At 42.1% G+C, this 22,658-nt stretch overlaps 1 protein-coding gene across 3 annotated transcripts in view; it reads right to left on the bottom strand.

Annotated features, from left to right (window-relative positions):
- Window positions 1-8,309: 8,309 nt before the first annotated feature.
- Mondo (MLX interacting protein mondo) overlaps window positions 8,310-22,658 on the bottom strand; it is a 146,529-nt gene continuing 132,180 nt past the window's right edge. For 2 of the 3 annotated variants that reach the window (XM_080274892.1, XM_080274894.1), the window contains exons 8-14: window positions 18,424-18,793; window positions 17,755-18,053; window positions 16,207-16,325; window positions 13,480-13,633; window positions 12,189-12,316; window positions 11,339-11,592; window positions 8,310-10,601 (exon numbers count right to left, since the gene is read on the bottom strand). In XM_080274892.1, coding sequence (XP_080131018.1) covers window positions 10,477-10,601; window positions 11,339-11,592; window positions 12,189-12,316; window positions 13,480-13,633; window positions 16,207-16,325; window positions 17,755-18,053; window positions 18,424-18,793 — 1,449 coding nt within the window. In that variant the 3' untranslated portion in view covers window positions 8,310-10,476. The remainder of the gene's footprint in view (window positions 10,602-11,338; window positions 11,593-12,188; window positions 12,317-13,479; window positions 13,634-16,206; window positions 16,326-17,754; window positions 18,054-18,423; window positions 18,794-22,658) is intronic. The other variant, XM_080274893.1, reaches the window with a different exon arrangement.

Here is a 22,658-nt window from a genome sequence, read left to right as displayed (position 1 = left end):
TTGTATCTTAAAACTCATCTGAACGTGAACCCAGTGGACTGCTGGCCGAAGCTGCCCGTTCCGTGTAGTCCACATCCTCCTTCTGGGGAAGAGGGAAGGATCTGATGGACGTTTGTATAATCAGGCAGCTCCACCACCCGGTTATATCAGTACCACCACGTGAAGGTGTCCCTCTCCAGCCTCTAAGACATTAAACATTATTAGGGATCGTTCTTAGGCACCCCCCCCTTCTTTCTATACATTAGTGCTTGAGAATCTATACCGGTACTTCCTTTATTACTCCCTTCAAGGAGTACACAGGGAACACATTACCACTTAAAGGAGTACAAGGAGGACATTACCCCTTCAATGAGCACACAGGAGTACATTACCCTTTCAACAAGCACACAGGAGTACATTACCCTTTCAACAAGCACACAGAAGTACATTACCCCTTCAGTGAGTACACAGGAGTACCTTACCCTTTCAACAAGCACACAGGAACACATTACCCCTTCAAGGAGTATACACAAAGCTCCCTACTCTCGTTGGTTAAGGAAGCTCCTTAACACCTCTTCCTCAACGATTTATATATTTTTGGATATGGCTGGTTAACTAATCTCTCTCTCGCTCTCTCAAAATCGTCAAGTCATACACACGTACTCACCCATGCCCTAACTCTTTCTCTCCCTCTCTCTCTCACACACACACACACACACACACACACACACACACACACACACACACACAAAACCTATTTCACCTCCGTTCCATAATCATATAAGGCCGTTGGTCGTACGTAAAAGCAAGATCTATTAGGGGTGGGAGAGAGAAGGTAGGCACTGGGTGGGAGGAGGAAGGCACTGGGCGGGAGGAAGATGGCACTGGGAGGGAGGAAGATGGCACTGGGAGGGAGGAAAATAGCACAGGGTGGGAGAAGGATGGCACTGGGTGGGAGAGGGATGGCACTGGGTGGGGGAGGGATGGCACTGGGTGAAAGAAGGATGACACTGGGTGGGAGAAGGATGGCACTGGGTGGGAGGGAGATGGCACTGGGAGGGAGGAAGATGGCACTGGGAGGGAGGAAAATAGCACAGGGTGGGAGAAGGATGGCACTGGGTGGGAGAGGGATGGCACTGGGTGGGGGAGGGATGGCACTGGGTGAAAGAAGGATGACACTGGGTGGGAGAAGGATGGCACTGGGTGGGAGGGATGGCACTGGGTGAAAGAAGGATGACACTGCGTGGGAGAGGGATGGCACTGGGTGGGGGAGGGATGGCACTGGGTGGGGGAGGGATGGCACTGGGTGGAAGGAAGATGGCACTGGGTGGGAAGAAAAATGTCACTGGTTGGGTGGAGGATGGCACTGGTGGAAGGAAGATGGCACTGGGTGGAAGATGGCACTGGGTGGGAAGAAAATGGTGCTGGGTGGGAGGAGGATGGCACTAGGCTGGGAGAAGGATGGCATTCGGCGGGAGGAGGATGGCACTGGGTGGGAGAAGGATGAGGGCATTGGGTGTGAGGAGGACACTGGGTGGGGGTGGGGGATGGCACTGGATGGGAGAAGGATGAGGAGGGAACTGGGTGTTAGGAACGTAAGAATATTAAAAGAGAGGATAACTGCAGCAGGCTGGCTGGCCCATGCTACACAGTTCCTACAAGAGTGATTAAACTACCTGAATAAGGCAAAAAGACAGGAACTAAGGATTCAGCGACTACCCTTTCTATTTAATATGCTTCCTACACCTTACTAGTCGAATATAAGCTGTTTGTCTCCTTAATAACAACTTAGATTGCATTAATATCATAGGAGCGAATGTAAAAGCCCCGTTAAGAAATAAAGCGGTATGATAAAGTACTTGAGTGACACCTTGGCCTACTACATACATGCCAAGACGCAGCACTCAGGCGGTCACGTTTGTCTTCCCAAAAACTAGTTCATAATATTTCTGGCCACTGTTTACCCTTTATGGTGTACTTGTTTGCATATTTACATCCAGTGTGCGCAGAGGTTTTAATAAATAATGGCACCTAAGTAAAGTTTGTACGAAAAAAGTGCGGCAAAAAAAAAAAAAAAAAAAAAAAAAATCCACCCATGAATATAGTACCACAGAAAATACCATAATTTCCCTAACTACCAAATTTCGGCTGTTCTGCAATTTTATATCCACTGAGCAAAGAAATTTAATTATAAAAAAAGTTAGCACTACTACGATAATGAAAAATAATTAAATAAGGTGGAGAGCGGTGTGTAATTTCAGCGTATTATCATTAGCCTATACCATTATCATTTTTATTAACAGACGTAGTAGTACCGGTAGTAAGAGTAATAGTTGTTAATAAGTAGTAATCAGTATTTTTTTTTTCTTTTTTTTTTAAAGGCGAAGATGCACTTGCTGGTTGGTAATGACTGGCTGAATGCAACATGTCCAAATAACATTTACTACCTACCCTAAATTTCCCCCTTCAGATATATGATGTCAATTAGCAATGCCAACGAGTAAAAAGATTATGAAGTAGTTGCATTCAGCTAATCATCACCAACCTGTCAAGTGCATCTTCGCCTTTAAAAAAAAAAAAAAAAAAAAAAAAAAAAAAAAAAAAAAAACGGAGTAGTATAGCAGCATAGTAGTACTGCGTGTTGTTGGCATCAGTAGTAGTCGACGAAAATTTGGATTTATACAAGTCTTGAACATCTCTTCGTTAACGATTTAGTTTGTATGTAATTTACCTAGTTTAAATATCGGCATGGGTTACATAAATAACATACACTAAGCTAAAAGAGGAATAAACTAGTAATGATGAAGTGATTAGCATCCTCCATTACCAACGAGAACACGGAGTCACTGCACAAATTTCTTACCTTATCTGCCACGTTATCTCCAATTTCACGCTATTTCCTCTTCTCTATTTTCTATACTCTTTTCACAACACTACAGGCTCCCTGAATGTATATAGTTCTCACGTATCTAACATAAGTGTCCCAAGACACTGGTGATAAGTACGGAAGGCACAACACGTGCTGCATCTAAACACGTCTTCCCCCTAACAATGACGCGGAGGAATACATGATCACTCAGGCGTTCAAGTCTCACTCTCCCCAAAAACGAGTTCCCAAACATTTTATGGCCACTTTTTACCCCTTTTCTGGCGTATTCCTGCTATCAGTCTACAACGATACATCAGTAATGCATAGATGTTTAATAAAAAAAAAACATAAAAAACATTCAATGAAAAACTGCCAGAACAAGACGGTGGGGAGCGATGCATAGAGCGGCAATTTTATAACAACTGTCTCCTAAGAAATCTCAATTACTGTTATTTGTTATTTATTATGCTTACTACACCTTACTGGTCTAATGTATGCTGTTTATGTCTCCTTAATATCAACTCAGACTGCATTAAGAACACACAAAGGAATATAAATGCCCCGTGGGAAAAAAATTAAGCAGTCAGGATGTGGTACTTGAGTGACACCTTGGCCTCCTAGAATACGTCCTAGGACGCATCACTCAGGAGGTCACGTCTCTATCTCCCAAAAAACTAATTTCAATTTTTTTTTTTTTTTTTTTTTTTACCCCTTTTATGGTATATTTCGGGTACTGGTTTGCAAAATTATATTCACTGAGCACAGAAGGGGGGGAGGAGGACACTGGGTGGGCGAAGGATGGCACTGGGTGGGTGGATTTCACTGGGTAAAAGAATGACAGTGGATGGCAGGAGGATGGAACTGGGTGGGGAGAGGATTACACAGGGTAGATGGGAGAAGGATTACACAGGGTGGGTGAGAGGAGGATTACACTCGGTAGGTGGAGGATGGCCCAGGGTTGGAGAAGGATGGCACTGGGTGGAAGAAGAATTATACTGGATAGAAGATGGAACTGGGTTGGAAGAAATTAGCAATGGCTAGGAGGGAAATGGTATCGGGTGTGAGGAGGATGACACTGGGTGGGAGAATGACACTGAGTGGGAGGAGGATGACAGTGGGTGGGAAAAGGATGACATCGGGTGGGAGAAGGATGACAATGGATGGGAGGAGAATGACACTGGGTGAAAGGAGAATGACACTGGGTGGGAGGAGAATGACTATGTATGCGAGAAGGATGACAATGGGTGGGAGGAGGATGACAATGGGTGGGAGGAGGATGACAATGGGTGGGAGGAGGATGACAATGGGTGAGAGGAGGATGACACTGGGTGGGAGGAGAATGACTATGTATGGGAGGAGGATGACAATGGGTGGGAGGAGGATGACACTGGGTGGGAGGAGAATGACTATGTATGGGAGGAGGAGGACAATAGGTGGGAGGAGGATGACACTGGGTGGGAGGAGAATGACTATGTATGGGAAGAGAATGACTATGTATGGGAGGAGGAAGACAATGGGTGGGAGGAGAATGACTATGTATGGAAGGAGGATGACACTGGGTGGGAGGAGGATGACAATGGGTGGGAGAAGGATGACACTGGGTGGGAGGAGGATGACACTGGGTAGAGGAATGGCACTGTCATGGAGAAGGACAATGTGTGGGAGTAGGAGGGTGGCACTAGGTGGGAGGAGAAGGATGAGGGGACTGGGTGTGAGGACAGTGTGTGGGTGGTGGAGGAGGAGGATGGCAGTGGGTGGGAGGATGAGGATGAGAAGGGGGAGGACACTCGGTGGAAGGGGGGAGAGAGAGAGAGAGAGAGAGAGAGAGAGAGAATGTGTGTGTGTGTGTGTGTGTGTGTGTGTGTGTGTGTGTGTGTGTGTGTGTGTGTGTGTAATAAAACTGAAAGTACTGTACGTCCTAACTGGATCAATCCTTTACCGATTCGGTAACTGACTGCAAACAAGGTGCCTGTCGATATACCGTAGTGCGGTAACTGACTGTCGATTTGGTAACTGACTGTCGATTTGGTAAATGTTTGGTAACTGACTGCCGATATATTAACTACCAAAATGGTAAGTGACTGCTGAGTAATTAATCGCTGAATTGGGACCTGACTGCCGATTAACTGCCAATTTAGTAACTGACTGCCGATTAATTAATTGCTGATTTGGTAACTGACTGCCGATCAATTAACTGCTTAGTAACTGTGCCGATTCGATAATAATTTCGTCGCATGCGGTCAAGGCTGCTTTCCTCGACACTCACTCAGGTTACCACTACAGTACAGTACCATGTCGTGCTCAAATACGGTGTCACACAGTATAAACAAATGGAACACTAAGGCCGCTGCTATGGACTGAGAACGAGTTAAGGGAATTGGGAGCGAAGATGCGGGAGAGTTTTGTGGGCAAGACACATACTTTGTTGCTCGGGGATGAAACGCACCAAGGGGATGGGGGAACCCGTAAAGTGGTGCGGGCAGGGAGTAGGGGTGAGGGGATACGGGCAGGCTTGGTGGCTGTGCAGGCCGAAGCTGACCCTCGCAGGGAAACTCTTGCCGTTTCCAAACACGTAAACAAATGTGGGGGCACTGAATTCAGTGCAGGTCAGTGGTCACAACGCATGCGAAAAAGTAATATGTAAAATGACAAAGGAATACTTGGAAAGGCAGTCAATATGCATTACAAATGGCTAAAATTTGGTTTCTGAATCAACTCAGCCAAGCCTAAACTAAAACTATACCTACCCATATATACATTCATCATAACAAACCTAACCCTGACAAGAAAATGCGAGGAAGATGAAAACAAACACCAAGAAACCGTTGCGCAGCACTCAATCTAGTCCACCTTTTTAAAAATGGGAAAATTGAGTTACTGTGCTTCCCTTTAAAAGTCGACCCCACAATGTAATGTTCCTTAACATATAGACGACGCAAGGCAGCTGAATAATCTGGTGACTGCAGGAATAATGATTAATTTGTCGTGGCCACGTTAATGACATGTAGGCATACCACAAGCATCAATGGTGTTGCCAGATGAGTGGCCTGGGTGGCAATTACCTATCCCTGAAATAAGCTTGGCTACCTCAGTTTCAATGGGAATACCCCTAGAACCCGCTCGAGTTCTTGGGGCATCTTATAAGCTACTCATCTGTCTAGCAGCCTCAAAAAAATCTACTTCCTTAAGTGCGATCGTCAAGCTCTACTTAGAAACCAAACTATTAACTATTCATGGTAACAAAACGTGATGATAAACCCAGTAATTTTACCTTTAGATACGAAAAGCAGCAATCACCGACCTGAGACCTCCCACGCGCCACGCGGGCAACAGGAGTACGTCTCCACCGGAGCCTCTTCTTCTTCTTCTCTATCAAACCAGTTTCCTTGGCCGTTCACGTTCGTATCAGCACGAACTATTTTTTTTTTTTTTTTTTTTTTTTTTTACATTTCTTATAAATAAGGTTTCTATAAAGTTTCTCAACTTGAAGCCCTTCTACTATTTGCCATCCAGAAAATATTTAAAACTATCTATCCAATTCAATTGGTTAAAACATTCTGCAATTATTATTATTATTATTTTTTTTTAAGATTATAACATTCCTGGCACGGACACTGAATATTTCTGGATAATTATTGCATTGTGCCACCATTCAGTAATCAGAACTAACGCAAAACAAGATATTATTGATGCCTGCTTGAATGAGTATATGAGGCACGCCGGCCGTGCATTTGGCATGGATAGGCCTATGTAACTTTTTGGATACAGGATCCAGTTCTACTTTATCCTTCATGTTGCTGTGTTTGAGTTTTACATTGTCTTCATAATGCTTTATTTTACACCTTATAAGCCTCAGTTAATGTTAAGGAGGCATATGACTAATAATTTCATAAGATGAAAAAGGAGAGGTAAAAGTGACAGCATAAAACACTGGAGAAAAAAAAAAAAAAAAACGGTATTCTAGCAGAGAAGCAACATTTAGAAAGAAACAGCCAGACATTTAAAAAAAAAAAAAAAAAAAAAAAACTCTTTTGGCTCATGACTTCACTCTGAATATCACACATAAGGAAAGCAAGTGCAGGTTCCTGTTAGATGTAGCAGGAAATTGATCACAAGTCTGTGAATCTCAGGGCTGGCTTGATCATACTACTTTCACTTTGTGATAAGTTGCCTTGTCGGGAAAGGTAGCACTCTCCTGTCACCTTGCTGGTTGTAGCAGCCGTGGCTCAGTGAGTTGGAGAGCTCTGACTGAAGGGTCAGAGGTTGGAGTCCACCCAAGGGTCACTGGTAGACATCAAGAAGGGCATCTGGTCATAAAGTGCTAAGTGCTGCACAGTTCAAAACCAAAGTCCTTTACCCAAGGGCAATGCCTTAGCCCTTATCAAAAAAAAGGGGACACATCATTGAAAAAAAAAAAAAAAAAAAAATGTTCGGACTGGAAGACTGCATAAGCAGACCTGTGACATGGAGATGGGTGACCATTTCCTTTGTGGTGGACCATAGTCAACGCACTTGTGCTGCTGTTGTCTTTTGTGAATACTGTGAAGACTGATATTTCCTGTATGATGTGATGTGCTTTGCATCGTGTACAGTCACCCACTAAAGAAGTATCATTGATCCTGTTTTTCATGAACAGCAGAGAAGCATTTCTCCAAAACCAGTGTAATTAGGGGTTTGGGTTAGTGAGGACACAAGAGTGAGGAAGCTTAGGCATTTAGGGGGGGATGTACTGGCCAAAGCTGATAACTTTTGAGGATGGTTATACATGTGTCATCTATACAAAGGCTCCAAGCTCATGAGAATGTGAACCTGATGGACAGCTGGCCAAACTGCCTGCCTGGAGTCCACCATCCTGCTTTTAAGAGAAAGAGGAACACATGTATAATCAGGAAGCTTCACCATCCAGTCATATTGGTGCCACCACATACAGGCATCCTTCTTCAGCAGCACCATCAGTAGTGGTGTGTGAAGGGAGGGAGGGCTGGTGTCATCAGCTCAGTGCAGAGGACATGCTATTGAAGGAATATTTCCTCAAACAACAGACAAAAAGTTGTGAAGTCTGATAGTTGAGAATACTGTTCACATTTTTTTTTTTAATCCAATCTTTCCTAGACAGTATAGTGTTACATCACTCTTGGTTCATTTTCAATCTGCTGCAAGGAATGCTTTCTTCTGGACTCTGTGTTTCCATTCAAGGTAGGTGTACAGCATCATACCCCGGCTAAATTACAATATTTACCTCTTTACTCTCAACATCTCCATATACAATAGGGCCTTGTATTTTTTACAATTCATACATTTCCCTGACAGAAATAATCATCTTTATTTATTTTTTTCTTGAATAATTAATTAGGAAGAAAAGTAAAATGTTAAGGTGCTTAACCACCTCTTTCTTGCGCAAAACATTGAAATCAATGAAATAATGAGAGGAATATCATATGACAATTTAATAAATGTCTTTATTCACTTTAAAACATCTTCACAACAGCTTTCATTCACACTTAATATTAAATACATAATGTAAATCATTTTCATACTAAATATGAGAGAGAGGGAGAGTGCAAACCCCCTCTAATAACAAAATAAGTAATAAATATACTCTTATTATTGTGATAAAGAAAACAAATAGTACAACCAAGGGAAACACACGTGGAGTAACTCAAAAATTTAAAAGAATTCATAAAGTTGGATCATAAGGGATGAAGTCTACCAAACCTAATAAACAAGGGGTGCTCCAGGGGAAACTAGAAGGCCAAATTGTAGAAGTGACCAGGATGTTCATCATTCCCTAAAGCTGCTGAATTTCTGACCCAGCAGCAATTATTACTCCATTATCTTCTGATGGTAAATGATAGCAGTTTTAAGCATGCAAAGTGTGAAAACACAAATTGCCTTTAATAAGTAAAGCTATACATTTTGAACTCTCCTCCTCCTTTGACTTGCCTTGCATTGATTCGTGCTTAGTTCCTTAAATAAAAATAACTATCTATGTAATTAAAAAAAACTCCCTGCTGTTTCTTGGCACAACATAAATTGATTAAAAGGGTCCTTAGGGCGGACACACAGGGGCCGATATGTACATGGGGCTGCGTCTCAGGTCAGCCAGATCCCGAGACATGGCTAGAGGGTGAGAACAAAACAGCAACTGCCAGAAGAGGATTTGTACTTGAAGCCAACAATTATCTGACTTTCCAGCCCAACACATGACCACACTCGTGATCCTCAGTTATGACATACCAGCACATTATTTGAGGTGCATTTTCTGGTGTGGGTGGAGGTCAGATGACACTCCTGTTATCAGCATGGTTAACAAAATTATATCTCTAGCAAACTGCTTTATGCAAAAGCAAAATCCCTGTAAAACTGTCAATTTCCTAATTAATGTATAAGACATTATTTTTTACACTAATATAAAAAGAAAGGACTAAATTTGTGCAGTATCATCTCCTATTGGTAACTGTTATAATTATTATGAGTGCTACTTAATCACAAAGATTTTTAAATATCTTTAAAAATGTCTTCATGCAACTGAGGAGACCAGAGGCAATCACACTGTGCCACACTGGAAACTAACTACACAAGAAGCCCCGATCACTACAGAGGAAAGAAACATTAAACACTGATTTGAGCAACAACAAAAAGACAGTATAAAACTTGGCTCACTGAAGCAGCCACATACTTCATTAGGTTCAGCTAATCTTTTTTTCATTTTGTTTGTCCAGGTCACCTGATTGCAATCACACACACGCACACACAGATGAACCATACAAGTGGTTCTTCAGACAGACTTTCTCCTCTCGGTGTGCCACTTGACTTCTGTTAAGATGAGAAAGAATGAAAGAGAGGAAGAAGAAAATAAGGAGGAAGGATGAGGGTGAGAGACGAAACAGGACATCTGAGAATAAGCACAAAATTCCAAGGATCAGATGACAGTGAGACAAAAAATGTTTGAGTAGAGGACATAAGGTTACAAGAATGGGAGAACAGGGAAAGGCTGAGAACAAATACAGCTTAAGTATTGTTGGAGTGATGTGAATGTAGCACAAGAAAATTTTTTTATCTGGTGAAAAATAAAGGCAGAGTAAACAAAGCTGCAACCAAAATGAGTATGACAAGAAAAGCTACGCCAATTCAAATTAGGAATATTTTAAACATGTACATTCAGCCCCCATTATGTTGCTTTTTTCTGTTCAGTTTCACTATAAAGCACATGGTAAACAGCAGAACTGCCTTTTAAAAGTTAGGTTACTACATAAACAGCTGTTCTGCCAATTTCCCTTTATTTACAGTTTCAAATTGTATGGAAGTTGTGGTACTTTGGAACACATCCCTGATTTATAAAGAGGACTGTATTATACTGAGGAGGGGTTGGCCAACATGAGAAGAGTTTGAGCAAGTTGGAAGAAACAGTGCTGATGCATGAGACGGCTCAGATGACCAGTGAGGGATGAGATAAAAATTAACAGCATGTACAGTACAGTATAGTTAAAAGGGATTGACCAAAGTGAGGGGAGTTAAAAGAAGTTGGAAGAAACAAAGTGGTGGTGTGTGAGAAGGCTCGGTTGACCAGAGTGGGATGAGTTAAGGCCAGGTGGGGCACTGTATGGCTGGGCAGGGCAGAGAGAGGATCACCTTGGATGGTATCGTTCTGGTTCCTGCTTAGTGACGCGTCGGTAAATTTCCTCAGGCAGACTATCAGGATCATTCAGCACACTTGTTGTTGTACTTAGCTTCCTCATAGAACTTGACACAACTGGAAAACAAAACAATGGTATAATATTTGTATAAAATGCCTTTTTTTTTTTTTTATGTTATACTGAATCTCAGTAAAAAAAAAAAAAAAAAGCAAAACTGTCATTTTCTTTTGAAGGAACAACTTACTCTAGATTTGAAAATTAATAACATAAAATACATAAGCATAAACAGTAAAGATGACGAATAAATACTCAGAGTTGAGTTTCTTCTCACAGCAACTGAATACACTAAGAACCTAATCCCATATCTCAAATTTACACTGGGTGAGGTAATCCAGAGTATGATTCTCTGACCTCACAGGATACAATAATCAGAGGAGGCAGGAGGCTCCCTGTGCGGTCACTCTCCCTATCTGCTCTGCAATAAATAGCAGCCAACATAGCTGCTTGCAACAATGTACAATAATGGACAATGGAGCTGAACCATCACCAATACCATTAAAGTGAGAGAGGTTCCTGCTTCCCACTCCTGCCCCTTATAGTCACTATTTATGACAAGGGAAAATTATGAGGGTAGTATTCTTTCTCTCAACTATCCCCACAGATTAACATAACACAAAAGTTACAGCTAGATGTTGAAGAAAAGTAGCACCTCGTTTCAACTGGGAATCAGAACTAGGAACACAGATGCACAAGTCTGTTACTGAATTCTAGGGAATGTTACATAGGCAAAGGTAAATGGCAGGTGTAAGGCATGACAGGAAATGGCACTGTGAGAAAACAAATGAGTACATACGGGGCCTGAGTACGTTGAGTGAGCACTGCTGATCAAGCCAGGCTAGAGAGGATCGACAGAGGTCATCCAGGCAGCTGGTGGAGACACTACTGTTGAAAGATTCCAAGAGAGGCTCCGTGATGAGGGAAAAGATGTAGAACTTCCAAGAGGCCAACGTTCGTTCCCTCACATAGCCTTCGAACATCTCGCGTAATTTGCTGTAACGTGCGTGAGTCATGGGTGCTCCCGTGGCTGGTAACTGTGCTTGGGAGTTGCTGTACAATCAGAAAAGTCAACAGTTAGCTTGATTATTCAAGGAGTTTTTTTATCCAGTTTATATTTTACTGAATTATACTTTAGTCTTTAACACTTTCATTCTTATTCCATCTTTTAACTTTTGCTGCTACAGATGCACTTACATATTAAACTTACACTAACACGAGACTATTTTATTCAGGTGGAAGAACTCCTAACAATCAAGAGGTTCAAGACTAACTCTCCATTCATACTGGGCTCTTTTCTTGAACAGTGTTCATAGCACTAGGTGCTTTATTTTTACTAAGTGTTTATACAGTACAGTACTAAAGGAAGTATGTGGGAATGAGGCAAAAACGGAAAAATGCAAGTATATATAAAGCAAAATGGGAGTGACATGTAAACAAGTACCAGTATTTAGGCTTAAAATTATTAACTTGAATGGAACAGTTAAATACCACAGTACTCCCTTTCAAGCTGTAAGAGGCCCAAAGTCATGCTACCATTGTTTAAAATATCTAAGGGTAGAAGACCAACTTGCACTCCTGTTAGTATCATATGACACAAGGCGCAAGGCACCCCACTACTGTACTATAATTTATTACATTGCCCTGACCTGATATCAGTGCTGAGATTTTCAATCTCGGCTCGCAGTTGGTCAGCCCTCTCAGAGAGGTGTTGTCGCTCATTCTTCAGTTGTTGGATGTATTCTGCTCCCTTCTGTAGCATCACTGCCTTGCTAATCTGTTCAAAACCACAAACACCACTGATTAGTACAACTGTCTTTAACCATACTGTACTTATTACAATGCTGTAGTGTCACAACAATACACCTTGAAAAAATATTAGTTAGTCCTGAAATACACAATAACTGATTTCTGAGAATCTCCATAGCCTAAGGATGGTGAGCATCCCCATCTACCAAAATCTATATCTTATTACTACCTTCAAAGAACCAGCAACCTTTCTTCCCTGTTGTACCCATTCAAGCACTTCATCCTCCATACTTCCATCCTTATTCATCACACCACCTAAGTACATAAATGCACTCACATTTTCCATTCCCTTATCATCCAACCTCACTGTACATTCACTGACTTCATTTCTCTCAAAGACCATAACTTTACTTTTCCCTACATTCACCTTTAGATTCCGTTTCTTACGTAGTCTCCCAAACTCATTCACCAAGCTTTGCAGTTCCCCTTCATCTTCACTTAACAACACAGTATCATCTGCGAACAATTGTAACGGATGTTTCCAAATGCTGACATCTCTCATTAGGGCCACTCCAACATCCAATGCCCTACCTTGCATCTCTTTTTTAACCCCATCCACATACAGACTGAACAACCAAGGAGAAATGACACATCTCTGTTCCAAGCAAGCTTCCAGATAGAAAAATTCACTCACTATCCACATGCACTGCAGCCTTAGCACCCTCATATATACTCTTCACAGCATTCAACAACTTCCCATTTACTCCATATAGTCTTAATATTTCCCACATTCCTTGTCTATCCACTCTGTCATATGCTATCTCCAAATCCATGAAGGCCGCATACAACTTCTTTTCCTTCTCTAGAAACTTTTCCACTGAAGACCTAAGGATGAATATTTGATTTAAAAATCTCTTCCCTTCCTACAACCTCCCTATTCTCCAACTAATTCCTTCATTACTTCCCTAACCCTATCATATAATTTTCCTATTACACTCAGAAGACAAATGCCCCAATGATTACCATACACTTGTTTTTCCCCGTTTCCTTTGTATGGGGGAATAATTATACCTGACTTCCAATCCTCCAGATGTTTTCCAAAGTTGAATAAAACTGTCTGAATGTGGCAAGAACAAACAAAACTAATATGTCACCACTAAGGAATTAAGCTAAATAATTAATGAGACTAACCTTGGCATTTGAATTTTGGCTGATGGATGGTATGAGCTGGTGCATCATATCAAAATTGTTCTTGAGGTTGGAGCGTCGCTTCTGCTCAGCGTTGATGTGGCATACTCGGCGATGCTCCTTGTAATGCTGCCGATTGGTGGTGTCAGTCTTGGCTCTGTAGGAAAGAAGCCATAGTTAGCACTCTGCTTGTCTCATAACTATATTCTTTTTCCTTTAACTTGGCCTAAAACTGCCATCTCTTCATCTTGAATGTAGAGCTGTAACAACAAATTAGCACTGAAATATGATTAGTCATGAAGAAGTTCATGGAATGGATGTGAAGCCACAGAACTGTCTTTCTCTACCACTGTGCAATGTGCTCAAAGAGCTGCAAAAGGACAGGAATTTGGACCCAGTTAAAATGAAAGAAGTATAGTCATACAACTTAGTACAAGTTTAACCCCTTACCTGCAGGCTGTCACTACCATGATGCTAATTACATAAGTACCATGTCGCAGGGTGTCACTTCTGTGATCCAGGGATTTTTAAAAATCACCCGGGCTTTCAAGTGCAGTCTTGTATCATCTATCAGTAACCACAGGCCGTCACTACCATGATGCTCGTTACATAAGTACCATACCGCGGGATGTCACTTCTGTGATCCAGGGATTTTTTAAAATCACCCGGGCTTTCAAGTGCAGTCTTGTATCATCTATCAGTACCCACAGGCCATCACTACCATGATGCTCGTTACATAAGTACCATACCGCGGGATGTCACTTCTGTGATCCAGGGATTTTTTAAAATCACCCGGGCTTTCAAGTGCAGCCTTGTAACATCTATTAGTACTGCCAGTGTGTAGCTATAGGCAGCACTGCTAATACCACTAGTACTCGCATCCAGTGTTACCAATTTAGCCATTTTTCTGTGTTTGCCTCGCCTCCCCACCTCCCCTCCCTTTCCCCTCCCCCTCGTTACAGCCTGGCTGCACAATCCAACTCCAGGTCGTTTTTTTCCATTGGCTTTTTCCATTGAAATGTGCCCTATGCCCTATTCTCATACTAAAAAATATATAAAAAATAATGGGAAAAGGCTAATTGATACTGCTATTGGCCATGAAGTAGCTAATTTTTCACCTGGCAACACCCCATGTACACTTGCTTACTAATTTTCCCTGTTCATTACCCACTGAAATGTCCCTTATGACCTATTCTCATACTAATATACAGTATATATATATATATATATATATAAGAAAGGGAAAAGTCTAAGTGATACTTCCGCTGACCTGGAAATAGCTAATTTATCGTGTATTGTCTAGATTTCCTGCTATCCCCGCGGGAGGGGCATGGCGTGACCCAGCCATCCCCACGGGTAAGGGGTTAATAATATTATGGCTTTAAAAATTTAAACCCCTTCTACTGAAGTACATCCTTCTTTTATTATATTGTAGTTATGGTAGTATTGTACTGGAAGGATTTTTTAAAATTATGAAAGATCTCTAACAGTGAAGGAGTTACTTATGGATTTATCCAACCTCTCCTTATCATAAAATTCTCCCTTGAACCATCTAGAAAAAGGAGTAAAAGATGTCCTCATAGAGAATGGATTAATGGGCAACTAAATGAGGATCTAGCAAGAACATACTGACTCTGATTTTACATGGTAAGGTATAAACTAGGAGATGCTAACTCTTCAGTCAGAGCACACTTTTCTTTATTACTCCAGCACCCTTCAAGCTATTAAATTCGAGACCATTAGGGTTGATGCAGATGATATAATCTCCATTAACCCCTGCACCCTGATGAAATACTTTACTGTATTTCTATTGTATTCAAGCTCCACACAGACGATTTTGGAGACCTATGGGAGATCCTTAAGGCTGGCAGGGTTGAGTTTGTCCTAATCTTTGGACCATCCTATATTTGGACTCAGTATATTATCAATGAGGCACTAAAAAGTCGAGGCACACAAACACTAACAAATAATGAGAAGACACAAACATGATGTGCCTGCATTCTATGAGAGGGATGGGATGGAAGGGAGGGGAAGGAAAAGGTGACACTATAGGTAAGAGATCCAAACAATGTGACTACTTAGATGACCTCTTCTAAGGTGGGGGTAAGATGACACTGATGGGGGATGGAAGTTTGGCAGACCAGGGGAGGAGAAGGGAGGGAACTGGAGAGAAGGAGGAGGAGGAGGAGGGAAGAAACGAACTGACGCAACACGACACAATATAAGAAAGACAAAAATTTGAGAAACACATCCATATGAATGACTGAATGATATGCTGGGTAGCAAGGATAGGCTGACCATGAGGGGAGGGTGCTGGCATGCTGGGGAGATTGCTTGAAGAGGAGAGGGGAGGGGAGAAGACAGGAGAGAAAAGGAGGGGAAGGAAGGGTGGGGATAGGAAAAAATTGAGATGAAATGAAAGAAAACATGAGACGAAGCAATACAATGGGATCAATCTGAGCCACACACCAACCAGTATGATTTGTTGGGTGGTGAATGTATGCTGACTATGAAGGACAAGGGCCTGGTGGGGGGGGGTCAAGAGTACTGTTTGAAGAGAAACAAGGAGATAAGAGGAAACAAGAGAAGGAGAGATAAGGGGCAAGAAAGGATATTAAGAAAAGGTATTAAGTAATGGAGATAAGATGAACTGAGATGTGGCAAGAAAAGATGACAAAATTTGGGAAGAAACATTAAGCAATACCATACAATGCAACAGGAGACACCCACCTGTATGACTTGTTGGGAGGTGAGGGTATGTTGACCATGAGGGGGGAAGTTGGCTCTCCATGGGGAGGTGACTGCTTGATATGGCCCTGAGGGGAACACGGGCTCCATGGGGCAATTGTCTGAGGAGAGGATAACAGAGGCAATGTTTATTAATACGGTATACAGTACCTGTATGTCTCTCACTCTCTCTGTCTGTGCTGTGGTGTGATGTGGTATTGTGTGATGTTTTAGCTCTCTCTCTCTCTCATCTGTCTGTCACTTACTCTTTTAACATTCACACACTATGGTAGTATATTTTTTACTGCTGAGAACTGTATGTCCTCCTAGTATTACCATCAAGATGATAAGCATGGCCAGGTTGAAGAGGAAGTGAAGCATAATGCAAATTAACCCACTCAATCTAACTACTCTTTTTTGAAAGTATTTTGTTCTACAGATATTACTCACAAAAATTTTTCAAACTAGAAGGGTCAGATAATAGCTTTCAATAATCTCTTCCCTACCATAGGTTCAAGCAAATCTGAATACAATGAAAACATCTTGTGGTATGGAAAAAACAAAACACATCAACATACTGTTGGGGTTATTTTAGTCTACTGACTGATTATATTACTGTCTATGCTGATGGCACTGGAGTCACAAGCAACTACTCTATGGGTTAAAGATTAGTAACAGACATGAACTAATTACTGCAGCCTATTCAGTCCAACAACGTCTTTGCAGTTCCTGTTTCCTATCTTCGGATGAATTTATTCAACTTGGGTCAAACTTTTCCAGTTACAATATTACAACCTTCATTAACCCCTTCTGTACCAGAGGTATCTCCAATGTTCAACAAAATAATCTTGTACCACACACTAACTACAAACAGCATGTCGCTGTAATAAAGATGTTCACCAAACACACTGTGATGTGAGAATGGTGTGGTGTAGCTATTCATTAACTGGATATAAACTGCTCAAGAGATTCAACCAGCAATGTGCAATCTCTAGTGTACAATTGTGAAAATATGCGGACTGACCCAAATAGTCCATTATAGGTACACATATGCAAAATACTGGAGTGCTTGATGCTGAACCCAGGTGTGGAGTTATAAAGCTACACTTGTGGGAGAATAATTATCAAAATTTGTTTATACAGTAATATATATATATATATATATATATATATATATATATATATATATATATATATATATATATATATATATATACAGTATATATATATATATATATTCCTGGTAGTCAAGTGTGGTTATTTGTGGTAGGTGATGGTTCTCCACTCACTAGATGTAGTACTACCATTACATATAAACCTTTATGGGCCACATCCATTTGGAGTGCCTTAACTCATCATACCACCAGGTGTCCATATTACTATCCAGTGTTATAAATTGTTCAATGGGCTACATGAAATCATTCGGCTTGTCATTCAATGTAGAGCTGCCTGAAGGTGCCACTACAGTACATGAATACATGGTGGGTGATGCCACTAACCACAGGAATTTGTCAGTACATTAATATGACAAAGCGCTGTGATATGACCAACCTGCGTGAATGGCTGAGACTTGAGAGTGGATGGTGTGACGGCTGCCAGTGTGATGGGTGGGGCCACAAGAGTAGCTGTCACAACAGGTTTGACACTGGGTGAACTACTACTGATGCTGTTACTGCTGCTGCTGGAGGAGGAAGGGTCCAATGATGCCGTCACAACACCAGGCGGCAACACTACCGGTACCTTAACATTGCTGGCCACAGTCATGATGCTGGACTTAATGGCCGCCAGCTGCTGTCCACCACTCTCACCCACACTGCCAGTGCCACAACCACTGCTAACTTGGTATGACCCTGCAGAAAGAAGATGTGTCTGAACTGTCACTTCTCTGTTCTGAGGATACAGCACAATGGGATATATACTAGCTAATCTACAGTTAGCATTAATTCATCCCCAATGACAAAAGGTATCCAAACAATAAGTCCATTTTACAAGTAATTTTTTAACCTTGTAAACGTACGTACCAAGTTCACAGTAAATTACAGAAAAATTTACTACTAAATATTCCATTGCCACCTGCAAGGTTCTTACTGAGATGTATAAGTTTCCCTAAATTTACAGTAGCAAATGTCAGGGAAATTATAATACTTTGGAAAACATCTGTGACTTACAATGAGACCTGCCAGTAATTAAAGATAGTACTGACCAATTGCTAAGCCCTACCTGTGTTCAGTAGCTGTGCCAAGAAGGTGGATGTGGTGGCAGCGGCTGAGGCTTGTGATGGTGCCGGGGCTGGGGCGATGTGTGGGAGAGTCGTGGATGCCCCTGTGGCAGGTGAAATGGGCAGGGTGGTCACCAGTGATGCAACGGGGAGGGATGACACTGCTATGGAGGTGACAGGAAGAGATGTGACCGGCAGGGAGGTGATGGATAGCGATGTGCCGGCGAGGGATGTGACAGGAAGGGACACAGGGATGGTGCTGATGACCTGGTGTGGCGTGAGCGTGGGAGCAGACACCACCGCTGTCCCACTGGTGCCGCTGCCACCACTGCTGCTGGCACCAGAACTGTGTGAACGCCGCCGTGGTAATGGCTGTAATGAAGAGAAAACAAGATATCAGGAACTTGTTCAGCAATGGCTGTAATTAATGCAAAAAGCAGGAAAAAAATGATCCATTAATGGCTGCACCGAATATGAAACAATGAATATCAATAACTGGTTCACAGTAATACTAGTCAAAAATACATGCTCCTGAAGCTAAACGAAAGAACTCACACTGTATTTCTGGGCACTGACTACAAATATAAACACCCCTACAGGACCTATATTTCATGTAACAATATTAACTTTATTTCCCCGAACACATATAATTATTCATTATTCAGAAGTTCTGAATAAAGAAACTGCTCAGTTTATTTCTCTACAAACCTCACTGTCATTACTGCAGTGGAAATATTTATAGAAGAAGGGCATGATTGATTCAATGCCACCTACAACCACAATCTCTCTCTCTCTCTCTCTCCAACTCCCCCCCCCTCCCACACACATACACAACCAAATTCACTCACAGCTGGAATCTTGTTGTAGCTAATGGCAGTTGTGGCTGTGTTAGTGAGAAATTAAGGTGGACAGTTGTGGTGGTGGTAGCTAGCTGTGCATGTGATGGTGCTGGCCATGGTGGATGATAGTGGTGGTGGTGACTGTGGTGGGTAATGGAGGATAATCATGGTGGTGGTGGCAGTGGTAGTTGTGGTAGGTGGTGGTGGTGGTGGTAGTTGTGGTAGGTGGTGGTGGTAATGGTGGCAGACAAGACATGAATGCTTTTAAAATCAATATCACTCAAAGATGTACACCTCTCATCAGTGCTATTTATGACCACAAAGAAGACAACAGAAGACAAGAAAAAGACAAATGAAGGATGAGAGAAGAGGAGAAAGAAAACGAGGAAGAGAGGAAAGCAGAAGAGTGACGGAGAGGAAGGAGTACATGCGAGAAGAGAGAAAAAAGAAAGGAAGTAAGAAGAGGAGGAGAAAGAAAGGAAAGCAGAAGTGGAATGGGAGGAAGGAGTAAAGGACGAGAGTAAAAAAGATAGGAAAAATGTAAGAAGAGAAAGAAAGAAGGAAGGAAGGGAAATGGGAGGGAGGGAGGGAGGGGGGGTGAGTGAGTGAGTGGGGGGAAAATGGAGAGGGAAGGAAGGAAGAAAGGAGGGGAAAATGGAGAGAGCAGGAAGGAAGGAAGAAAGGAAGGACAATGGAAAGGGAGGGAGGTGAGGAGTGTGGTGGGGCATTATAACAAGGTGGAAGGGCCTGTACTATCATTAATAACAACACTACTCTCTCTCTTTCTACATGCATCCATTCCCTCCACCACTTCTCTCCAGTTCCTCTATCTTGTCTCTCAGCTCCATACACTCTATCCCTTCGCCTTATCCTTCCATTCCAGTACATACAACAGCTGGCGATTACTTCACAAAGATAAACATAATTGATAATCGATATATTTAAAAAGACTACATAAAAATAACCAAAGGATCTCAGAGTCTATATGTATAGGACAAGGTTGTTACGCTCATTAGTTGCCTCTGCTGTGACGTGTTACTTTTATTAATAACAACACATTTTTTATTCCATTTCTTATGAGAGCATATTCATGGCCCCATCCGAAAGAAAACAACAGTAATTCACACAGTACTGTCTTCCCTAGGAATATATATATATATATATATATATATATATATATATATATATATATATATATATATATATATATATATATATATATATATATATATATATATATATAAAACACGTTAATCTTTCGTACCTTTACAAGCTGGGTTCGGTTTGGGGAATTAGTGTGCAGCATTACCATCCTTTACGTAACATTCTTCCATTCCTTTCTTCTATTCCCTTCATCGCTCAAAAATCCTTCTCCCATCTCCACTCCCTCCATTTCATCATTACTCTTCTCCCCCACTCCCTCCATTTCACCACCACTCCACCGCTTGCACCCCTCCACACCACTATACTCTCCTCCACTTTGTTTCATCAATACTCCCCCCACTCTCATCCCCTCATCCCATACTGACAGCCACCATTCCACTAACCCCACAGTCCCACACTCGATGACGGTGTAAAATACTGCCGGTTTTTGGGACGTGTGCCTAATTTAGCGCCAATGGTTATTTAGGATTCAACGGGATTCAACGCTGTTTCTGTTCCGTCAATGCAACAGCTGTTCAGTGTATTGTCTATTTCTTTTAACATTCCTTCCTTTCTCTCCCACTTATAAATTATATTATTACTTAAAATTCCTCTTCTTTATTTCCCTTACTTCTCTCATCTTTGGCTACCTCTGTCTGAAGGAGGAGGAGGGAGAGGGAAGGGAGAGGGAAAGACAAGATGACACAGAAATAACAGAATGAAAAGTAAGAGATAGGAAAGATAAAAATGAAGGGATATAAAAGCGAAGGGGGTAGAAGACAGAACTCGAAGGAGCACAGGCTGGGAGGAAGGAACAGTAGGAGGGAGGGAGGAAAGACAAGATGGGGGTGAGGAAGTGGGTGGAAAGAAGGGAGGAAGGACGAGAATATGAGGAGTGAAGGAACGGAAGGATAAAGGAGGGAGGGAAAAAGAAGGAACTAAAGGAATGGGAATATAAAGATACGTAAAGGAAGAGAAGGTTGTGGTAAAGAAGAAAATGGAGGGAGAGTGGAATAGCAGGCAGGAAGGGGATGGGGAAGTGATAAAGAGGAAATGAAAAAGAGGTAGGGGAGGAAAGGAGGAGAGGGAGAGGGAGGCGAGGAGGAAAGGAGGAGAGGGAGAGGGAGGCGAGGAGGATAGAGGATGGAAGGGGAGGGACGGAGCAAAGCACGGGAATAGGAAAACAGCAAAGGGGACGTAGACAACGAGTAGGGAGGAAGGAAAGAAGTCAAGAAGAAGGACGATGGGGAAAAGGAAACGTAAAAAGAGAGAAGTGGGAAAGGAAAGGGAGAATAGTAAGGTATGGGAGAAGGGAAAATCGTTGGGAAGTGAAAGAGGTAGGCTGGACGGAAGGGTAGGTAAGAGAGGAGAGAGAAAATTACGGAGGGAAAGTGTATAGGAATGTGATTACGGATAAGATAAAGACGGAGGGATGCAGGTGGTGAGAGAGGAGGTGCGATGGAGGAAAGGTGGTGAGGGAGAGGGAAGGAAAGAAAGCAAACAGAGATAAAGATGGTTTGTTATGGGGTTGGGTACAATTAACGCATCGATTCTGAGTCAATGACGAGAGAAACGCAAGAGCCAAGGATGAAAGCAAGAATGACTAAAGAGAGACAAGAAAGGGAACAAAAATGAATGTACAAACAGACGTCAATCTATCTCCATATATCTATCTATCTATACATATATATATAACATCAGCCGTTGAGGTCCACTGCAGGACAGGCCTATCCCTACCGAAGCAAGGATGATACAGCCAATGTATCTCTACCCTGTGGCTTAGGCTGTCTGGTAGAGACTGTATGTAGGGTGAGAAGTGCTTGTGAGTGTGATTGTAGTGTTGTAGTGGCTCTGGATGTGTGTGTAGTCTGTGAACCAAGTGTAATCGGCCCGCCTTAAGCCGATTGGGTGCAAGCATACTAGTATGCGACAATGGTTCAACCACAGCACCCCTTGTGTCCACCAAAGTAGCAAGTGGCTCGGTGAACGTTTCCCAAAGTTTTTTACAACTCTGGCGGGAGGCGAACCCGAGCTCACCAGCGTGCGAAACGCACTCTACCACTGAGGCTCCATATATATATATATATATATATATTTATATACATGAGAGAGCGAGAGAATAGTTACTCTGTGTGTGTGTGTGTGTGTGTGTTTCTGCTTATCTTCATGTGTATGGTTATGTAAGTTGATTGTGTGTGTGTGTGTGTGTGTGTGTGTGTGTGTGTGTGTGTGTGTGTGTGTGTGTGTGTGCATTT

Source organism: Coenobita brevimanus, chromosome 60 (genome assembly GCF_032717465.1).
Source record: "Coenobita brevimanus isolate Jiangsu-jjx chromosome 60, ASM3271746v2, whole genome shotgun sequence".
Taxonomy (NCBI): Eukaryota; Metazoa; Arthropoda; class Malacostraca; order Decapoda; family Coenobitidae; genus Coenobita; species Coenobita brevimanus.
This window is presented reverse-complemented; position numbering and strand designations above follow the sequence as displayed.